Raw genomic sequence first — 10,000 nt, forward strand, 5'->3', positions numbered from 1 at the left:
CCTGTAGAACAAATGTGTACGTTCCTTTCACTTGCACTTGTTTGGCATCCCCAGTTGAATTTAATGAGGTGGGACCCAAAATGACTTTTGGTAAGAAACCAAGGGACACTTCTTCTGCACTGTCGCCAAGGCTTTTCCATGTAGAAGGTCGAGTCAGGTTTCACAGACATCAGCAGCTCAGCAGACTGACGCCCTAGTGTTCGACGGCGGTTACTGCAGTTTGTCTCCGGACATCTCTGGAGTCTTCCCCCCGGCAAGAAGAATGCGTCTCGGCCATCTGATGACATTGTCTAGTTCTGTGTTTTGCTGGGTTTCGGACTGTTAATCGCTCTTTCTTGAATCAGGACTGATCTGCGATTCATGCTACATGCAGAAGGCGAACCCTCTGTTCATCATATAGGTGACTACTTTGACTGTACAAAGATGTTTGAGTGTAAACATGATCAATGTGGTCTCCTGTAGTGTAGGTTAAGGTAGACACAAGCACACACAGAGTATCCCCACTTGTTTCTCTCGGCATGGTAGACTATCCGCACCTATCGGCCTAACTGCTACGTGATTGGTGGTTTATCCAGTTTCATGTTGTGTGTTACGTTCCATGCAATGTGCTATTCCATAGCCTGCAGCCCAGAGTGCGGTGCAGTGGTTCTCAAACCTGCTCAGTAAAGGACCCCTAAACTGACACAAATTAGACCACAGACCCCCCATTTGATAAGATGTTGTCCCAGGGTCCCCCATCTGATAAGATTTTGTAGCTTTTACATGTTCTATTACAGTAAGCGTATGACACCCATGACCAAAACAGTCATACATTTCTGTGTTACTTATGGATGGAATTATAGTGAAAATAAATTATTCCCCTTTTTGCTTGCGGACCCCCTAGAACCCCCTCAAGGACACCTGGGGGGCCCCCGACCACACTTTGAGAACCGCTGGTCTAGTGGTCGAAGTGATTTTGTGATGAGATGGTTGCCATTTCTAATCCCAGACTCGCTGGGGGAGTCCCTAGATCAATTATAACGATTAGAAAATAGTAAACACTTCAGCCGCCTGCCTTCAAGCCATGTCGGAAATATTTACGAGATGAGCGCCCGTAAACGACCCCGCAAACTCGTAATTACCAGTTGAAAATTTTGGTTTTCGTTCATTTGTTCATTTTGCTGCCATTTACAACCAAAACCACTTGAATGCACAATACTTGCCGAACTCGTAACTAAGTAATGTAGGAACTTCTGAACCCGACTTGAAGGCAGCATTACAAATTAGCCAGGCTGTATATAGACAATGAGATGTTAGCAGCCATACCAGAGCCATAGATAGAGTATGTTCAGCCATACCAGAGCCATAGATAGAGTACGTTCAGCCATTACAGTTTTGAATGGCAGCGATGTTAGCTCCACAGTCCTATTAACTTTGTAATTCTATGCCAGCCGATGTTTTGAAGAGTATAATGCATAATGATGTGTTATGGAGGGCATTGCTAAATATTTGCAGCAAACTTCTCTTATCACTCAAGATGGGGGGACCAACATGGCACCTGTCATACTAGCTTGTCCCAACTCTTTCTATAAAGGGCTCTGGTTGTATTTTCAACACTGCAACTAGACCCCAGCAGCCTAATGTAGCTTCCTACCATGAGGTCGGGTCGATGTAACAGAGAGGTTACACATACACGTAAATACTGTAGACTTTAACACACTGTCCACTGGGGAAATGTACACTACACATGTACTGTAGCATGCCTCCACCTGTCTGTCTGTCTGTCTGTCTGACTGTCTGTCTGTCTGTCTGTCTGTCTGTCTGACTGTCTGTCTTGTCTGGTCACTAATTTAATAACTATGTGTAGCTGGAAAATTGTCAGCTTAACCTTAAAACAAACATCTGACAGTGTTAGCCAGCTAATAGCCAGCAGGCTAATGTAGTAAAGCAATTGATGTTCTATTTCATAATCTTATGTTCAGTGTTTGGTTATGGTTGACACCTCATGTCACATGACACCTCATGTCATATCTCGCTTACACCAATTTGATTGGCTGGTGAAGCGTATCACGCCGAGTGCCAGGGGGAGTGGCCCCCACTATAAAAAATTAAATTAAATTAAAAACAGCGCTACAGTGGCACGGCATTATTTCATCTCTTTTTGCCCTGAAAGCATATCTCGCGCCAGGTGCTAGCTAGCTTACCTGTCTACAGAAGGATTAGCTTCCATCGCTGGACGCTAGTTAGCAACTCACCTGGAGCCACCGTTTGCGTTTGCTTCGTCTCAGCGCTTCCGTGGCAACCTGCTCCTGGAAACGGACTCTGCGATTTCATCCTCGGCAAGCTCGGCTACTCTCCTCAAGGAAGGTACCCTGGTTTCTTACTGCTAGCCTTGCTTACCCTCTGCTCCACGCTGCAAGCTTGGGCTTTCGGTGCAAACTGTTAGCCTGCTTTGTGTTTGTGTGTTGGATTCTATATGCTAAACGTCTCAGGCCTGTGCGCCCGGGCACGTGTGGTCCAGATCTGGAGTCTTAGCAGGAACAAGGCCGTCTCCTCTGTGGGTCAGTTGGTGAGGCTCGATGAGCTTGTCTCGCACTACGGGAGCAGCTGCATCCCATAGCGAAAAACACTCAGCGTGATATTATGAAATAGAACTTGAGGTTATGAATATAACCCCGGTTCTATGAGAAATACCTTCTTGCGGGGCGGGTGAGAAGAGATGGATTATCATAATGCTGTGCCACTCTCGCATTTTTGTTTTTTTGTTTTTTTTTATAGTGGGGGCCACTCCCCCTGGTGCATGGAGTGATACGCTTCACCAGCCAGTAACATTGGTGTAAGTGAGATCTGGTCAGGAGTAACATGAGATGTCACCCATCGCTAAAAGTTTCACTATAGATATTACTCATAGAACCGGGGTTATATTCATAACCCTAAATGAACGTTAACATGGAGCTACGAACCACTTCTAATGCTAGCTTCTACTAGAAATATTAGCTAGCATGCAAAGCAGATGTGTTAACAGTGGGACAGTAATAGGCCTAATTAACAAGCTGCCATCTAAACACAAAATTGATGTATCAGTGGTGAAAGTAGCCTATCAATTTCTGAAAACAGCACAGATTAACCATGTCTATTTAGTTTGGTTGAGGCCGCCAAGTAGCCTAAGTACTAGCTGTTCAAAACTATAGAGCCAAAGTCACGGCCACTTCCGGTTTAGGCATACGTACCAAGAGATTTCATCCACCATTCTTTTGTCCTTAGACATTTCTTAAATACTTATATTATGTTTACTTTATCAAACAAAGCGTTTCAGCTATATTTGTAATCAAGAGAGACCATAGAACATTTTACTCGGACCGAAACTTAAAAACAAAATGTCTATTTTTATTTTAACTTGTTTTTAACCCGCAATTTTGAAATGAGTGAAATGTTCTATGGACTCTCCTGATTCTATATAGCTGAATCGCTTGGTTTGACCAAGTAAAACTATTCTTACAAGCATTTTACCAAATGTCTATGGAAAAAAACGCGTAAACGGGAAGTTGGCGTGAATTTGGCTCTCTATTGTTAGCTGAGGACCTCCAATATGGCTGCCAGAAATGAAAGCCCTCTATCCTGTGTTACCTAATTCCTTCATTCTGTTCCCCTTCAAAAGAACGGGAGTAGCTTAGCAGTGTTTGAATAATGGTTTTCCTGGAGACACTTAGCCCTGTTAGTAGCCTCACTGATTGCCGTTTAGGAAGGAGCCACTCAAGGCGGTTTAGGCTACTGCTTTACCATAAAATAACTAGGGTAAAGCAGGTCCTTGAGTGGCTTCTTGCTGTTATATAACACATCATTGTAATCAATAACAATACAAATGTTCAATTTTTCATTTGAATAAATAGCCTAATTAAATGTCACAGTGTTATTCTGCCAAGCAACGTCACTCAGCCAATCATAAATGGGGACCGTAACTATCCATGTTACAGTAATGTGTGTAGTTTTTAGTTTACGTTTATTTGCAGTGATGAAGAAATACCACAAGAAGGGGTGAAAATGAATACGTTGTGCAGGTGTGATCAAAAAGAAATGCAAAAGTTTATGAAAAATGAGGCTATTTCACCTAAGAAAAAGGTAAGGTGGAAACAAAAGGTAGACATGTTTATTCTATTTTTCGCCATTTTGTGAAACCCAAAATGAGTTAAAGGGAGTGCTGTCTCGTGGAGGGATGCATGTCAAATGTGCTGAGTCGGAGTTCCTTTTAGTGAACTGATGTTTGTAATGACATGAAGGCCTGATTCAGACTGGGACAGTGATGACATGTGAAGTCATGTCATGTCATGTCATGCCATGTCATGTCATGTCATGTCATGCCATGTCATGTCATGTCATGTCACATGACATCAATACAAAAACACACTGATCTCAATGCTGGAAACTTTTAATTCCTCCAATTAGGGCTTTTTGTTAGTTGAGTTTTGTCCCTTAATTCGTCTGTGTGAAATGATCCTTTTGAAATGCTAATTGCTTATAGTTGAGATGTTTGAGTATTGCATTGTTTTTCTAGTTAAAATATGTGCCTAATTGCCCTCAGACTGTTAGCTTGAACATTGTAGCCATATTAAGATAATTGCAATGCAACTAATCCAGAGCTTTCCACTGTCAAATGTATTGTTGTTTCACGGTTCTGTTGGTTTGCTGTGTTGATTTGACAAAGATGCTGTGTGGAAGATCTTCTCGTTAATTTTTGCAGACAAATTTAAAATGAGGGCGGGGGTAAAACAAAAGGAGAAGAAGAAAGAACAAGAACATGTTAAGCTTAATTTATGCTTTGTCGCGTGACACTTTTGAAGCCGTCTCAACAGATATGAAGTCAGAAACTTTCTGCCTTCATATCTGTCTCTTGACACTGTTTTTCTGTCTCTTGATCTGTCAGAAAGAGACAGAAAAAAGTGTCAAGAAACAGTTTCAAAAGAGTCGCGCGGCAAAGCATAAATTAAGCGTTACTGTTTCAAGCTGTTGTCTTGGAAATCTGTCGGCAGCTATTAGATGAGTGAACAGCACAACACTTTAGTTTGTTGTTCCCCTTGCCTTGCATATAGTCCAGGTTCATATCGTGATGGAAAAATTGAGGCAACTTTAATGGTCCTCTGTGATCTGTATAGTCACCTGTTTCTGCTTTTTAAATGACTCAGTCTTTAGTCTCTGTGTGTATCTGATCTTCAGTTGTCTTCTTCTGTCTTCTCTCTCCCTTCCATTTCTGCTCTCTCTCTCTCTCTCCCTCTCCCCCTCTCTTTCTCTCAGAGTTGAGGTGTCAGAACCAGTGTTGGGCAAGTTACTTTCAAAATGTAATATACTACATATTACTAGTTACTTTCATTTGAAAGTAATAAGTTACTTCACAATATTACTGTCTGTGTAGAGTAAGTCGTTACTTACTACACTACTTTTGCATTACTTTTACCAAAACAACAGCAGTAGCAGAACATCGGAACCATCCCGAAAAATAATTTCAACCGCCTTGAAGTCAGTGTAAACCGTCCAAAATTCTAAATGTTATTCTTTTCCTTTGTTATTGTCATCTATAGTGGTTATTTGCATAAAAACTCACAGTTTGATTAGGAAATGATTGTATCTTTTTTTAAATATGTGCTTTGATTTAAAAAAAAATAACTCAATTTGTAACTTGAGTTACTTGACAAAGTAACTGGTATGATATTACTGAAATCCTCTAAGTAATAAGTTATATTACTGAGAGTTACTGCTAAAAGTAATATATTACATGTAATATGTTACTTTTGTAATGAGTTACCCCCAACACTGGTCAGAACCGTTAATTCACTTTCAATCCAGTCAATTCAAAATGTACACACAAACAGCAGTCCCCTCTGCTAATGAAGCAGCACTGGTTCTCAGCTGCTCCCCTGGGATCATTTCCCAGTAATTGAAGAAACCTCACACTTACACAATTGATTGGACTTGAAAGTAAATTTAGGCGAGCCTTGGCAGCAGGCTAATTAGTCATTTGGTGGCATTTCTGTCAGTGTTGATTGATTTTTTAGAGATGAGTATAATTAGAATAGGAATCACTCTTTTCAGACAAGTTCATGGAGCGAACAAGGAAGTTGACTGGGCTAATTGGCACTGACACACATTTCAAGACGGTTACACACGACGGCACACGCGGGGTGCAGAATAAGACGTGACACACGACGGCACACGCGGGGTGCAGAATAAGACGTGACACACGACGGCACACGCGGGGTGCAGAATAAGACGTGACACACGACGGCACACGCGGGGTGCAGAATAAGACGTGACACACGACGGCACACGCGGGGTGCAGAATAAGACGTGACACACGACGGCACACGCGGGGTGCAGAATAAGACGTGACACACGACGGCACACGCGGGGTGCAGAATAAGACGTGACAGGTCCTCGCATGTGCAGACAAGATGGATTGGATGACAGGGGAAACACACAGCCCGTCCTCACAAGAACAATGACAACATTGGTCGCTTTGGGAGTCATTGTAAATGGACTTATTCTGTTTCAGTATGAGGACATGTTGGAGACACACATACAGTACATGATGCCGTATAGCCTAATGTATATTGTAGAGTCCTGGATAAAGTTGGTCTAAAAAAAAAATCAGAATTTACTTTGCAATAGTCGAGAAATTAAATCCATTATTTGTTAAATGTGACACCTACTCCTAGAAAATCGTTGATGGTTGCCAAAATATTTCAAACAAATTGTAGTAGGCCTTTTTTGAATGGTAGTAAACACCTTTACAGACTAGATCCTCCACATTTTAGAGATATTGAATGCCAAAACGTGGAATAAAATGTCTTTTTCCCATTGACTTCTGTGGGTTTATTTTTCGTGAGACATTTTCTGTGTGCAAAAGCAACAGTGCAGTTAAGAGTAACACAGGGGGCCAACATGAAGATGTTGTAGGTGTTCAGTGGGACATTGACATAATAAGAGAGAAGAGGCCAAGCGTTTTTCAGACACATTTTTCATGGCATTTTCAACCATTTAAAATGTGTTATGTGAATTTGTGGTCTAATAATAGACATAGCCTACATAACTTCCATGTATGTCTGTCATTCTCACTCTCTCTTCAGCTCTAGATAAATAGATAGATAGATAGATAGGCTAATTAATTATCTATCTATATCTGTCTGTCTCTGTTTATCTCTCTCTGTCTCTCTCTCTCTCTGTCTGTCTCTCTCTCTCATGACACAACGTAATACAAAGTCATAGAATTTCACCATTACCCACCAGAGGGAGCTGCAACACTATGAGCATGTTGTTGTCACACAGAATAGAACCACAGTTGAAGTCAGATCTGTTTCTCAGGATGGTGGCCTTTACCACACTGACCTCTAGTGGCCGATGCATGCCAGTAGCCTACGACTTGAAAATACACAGCATTCACACATAATAATTCCTAAATTCATAATTGGTTGAATTTGAAATAACATGCTTGGTTTATATCTAAACGGGACAACAAACAACAACAACGCCAGAGAGAGAGAGGGAGAGAGCTGTCAGAGCTCAGCGGATTGACATGTGATCTGTCTGTCCAAGTCAGATCCAGCATGATGTCGCCTGCTGCTCGGGGGCGACAGCGTCATTTCTCGGTGTAGATGTCAAGTTAACTGAACCGTAAACAACACCTACAGTAGCGAGCGACTTCTCCTCCCTCCTCCACCGAGAGCCGCCCGGGACTGTTTGACCGGGGAGGAACATGCACTCGTTAACGGGACTGTTCGCCGTTGTGGCGGCGGCGACTTTCTACCTCTACCTGCTGTCCGCCTATCTGCCCCCGGGACCGGCCGGGGACGAGCCGGGGGTCCGGGAGTACAGGTAGGACCGCCGGGGGTCCGGGAGTACAGGCAGAATAATAAACAGGCTAACTGACTGAACCATAATGCCTACTTTACTTTAGGGGCAAACAGTTCAGAAAGTAGCCTAGCGTTCATGTCAGATGGTCATGGCACACGGTGATAGTTAGGACGTGTTGTTCCCCGGTGTCATGCCGAGTTTTGCACCCCCGCCGAGAATTGCACCCCCACCACATTTTGGGACTGTTTTAACTTAAAAACAGAGATGCAAATCTCGGCAGGTACAAACTGCCGAGATTTGCACCCCCCTCCATAAAGCCAGGAGAGATCCCCAGGTCTCGAGGTCATCTGTACCCGGATTTTAAGCACCAAAGTCGGCTTCCATAGCCAGAAGAGAGCCCCAAGCATGGAAGTCACCTCCATGCGGATCTAATGCATCAAAGTCGGTCTCCATGAGCCAGGACAGACCCCCTGGCTTGGAGATCACGTCTACCCAGACGACAATTATATCATTTTTAAACAGTTAAGTTTCCGTATAAATCATTACAATACAATTCTCGGCGGGGGTGCAAAACTCGGCATGACACCCGGCCCCGCCCCCTTTCAAAACACACACACACACACACACACACACACACACACACACGCACACACGCACACACGCACACACACACACACACACACACACACACACACACACACACACACACACACACACGCACACGCACACACACACACACACACACACACACACACACACACACACACACACACACACACACACACACACACACACACACACTAAATAACTTCCACCAATTACTGATACTGGTAACTGATCAAAATTGTAATCAGCCCCCTAATCCAGGGCACTACCCAAATTCAGTAATGTCGCCTATTCTGATTACTTTCAGTTAACTTTCAGATTAATTTTGCCATACTGTATGAGGTAACATTATAAAGGTTGGATAGGACACAGATATGAACAAGTAAGTCATATACATGTAGGCTATAGCATTCAAAGAGCGAAAGAGTCCTCAAATTGTTCATTATGATTATGAATGAATGAACCCTTTATTGCTCCAGATGGAATTTGTCTTTATGTATTCATTATGTAAATTATAATACATTACATTTTAAGTAATAGTTTGCATTTTTTTTTTATCTAGAATAATGTCACACTGTTATAAGTATTCTGTTTACTACTCAACCCCCACATTTACTACTCAACCCTCACTACTTTTATTATTATTATTATTTACTTAGCTGTATTTTAAATAGCCAACATGCCATTATATCAGATAATAAGCACATGCAATCAGGGGCGGACTGGGATCATAATTCAGGCCGGGCATTAGATATCAAGCAGGCCAGGCCGATACGGGCCGACGCGCATGCCGGCGTCCGAAGGGCGGCGCCGAAAAATTTGGGGCGTTTGAAGCCCAATTTGGGCCGTTTGAAGCCAGATTTGGGTCGTTTAAAGCCAGATTTGGGCTGTTTGAAGCCCGATTTGGGCCGTTTGAAGCCCAATTTGGGCCAAGTCCAATTTTACAATGAGATGCACCCACTTTAAACCTGAATAAAGTAATAAAACCACTAGTAAACCAGTAGGCGGCGCCTGGCCTGCTGTTCAGTGAGTGGCCTGGCCTGGCCTGCAAAAAAAAAAAAAAAAAAAAAAAAAAACTTTTTTTTTTTTTTTTTTTGCCAGGCCAGGCCAGGCCAGGCCACGGGCATTTGCCCGACGTGCCCGATTATGCAGTCCGCCACTGCATGCAATAACAGTAGACATCTAAGGGCCCATATTAAAGGTGCAATCTGTAGAATTTTTAACATCAATAAATCACATTAGGAGATGTCTACCAGCTTTGTCACAGTCTCACATGCTTGACATGTCCACTTCACAAAGGAGTGAATGAGTGATTCTCTGTCTTCACCCTGTCATGGACCGGCTGACCACTGTAGCCCTGGGTATTGGCAAGGACCTCATGATACGATACGTATCACGATACATGGGTCACGATACATTGCAATACAATACATATTGCGATATATTGCAATACTCTACATCATTTACTGAAAAAAAAAAAAAATAGAGCTGAAAATACAACTCGCTGTGTACCACCCAGGTAGTGTAATAATAGGTACATCACTTTATATTGATAACTTAGTGCACAAATTGA

The 10,000-nt window shown here is 42.6% G+C and overlaps 2 protein-coding genes across 2 annotated transcripts in view; both read left to right on the forward strand.

Moving 5' to 3' along the window:
* Window positions 1-7, forward strand: part of bean1 (brain expressed, associated with NEDD4, 1) — a gene marked incomplete at both ends in the record, with an annotated part of 68,766 nt that extends 68,759 nt beyond the window's left edge. The window contains one exon of the mRNA XM_083650807.1: window positions 1-7. This exon is cut by the window's left edge and continues 429 nt beyond it. Coding sequence (XP_083506933.1) covers window positions 1-7 — 7 coding nt within the window.
* Window positions 8-7,723: 7,716 nt separating this feature from the next.
* The window catches only part of tmem41ab (transmembrane protein 41ab), a gene marked incomplete at both ends in the record, with an annotated part of 15,914 nt that continues 13,637 nt past the window's right edge, over window positions 7,724-10,000 (forward strand). The window contains one exon of the mRNA XM_083651240.1: window positions 7,724-7,842. Coding sequence (XP_083507366.1) covers window positions 7,724-7,842 — 119 coding nt within the window. The remainder of the gene's footprint in view (window positions 7,843-10,000) is intronic.

The sequence above is a fragment of the Poromitra crassiceps genome (genome assembly GCF_964638095.1).
Source record: "Poromitra crassiceps genome assembly, chromosome: 14".
NCBI classification, from domain to species: domain Eukaryota; kingdom Metazoa; phylum Chordata; class Actinopteri; order Beryciformes; family Melamphaidae; genus Poromitra; species Poromitra crassiceps.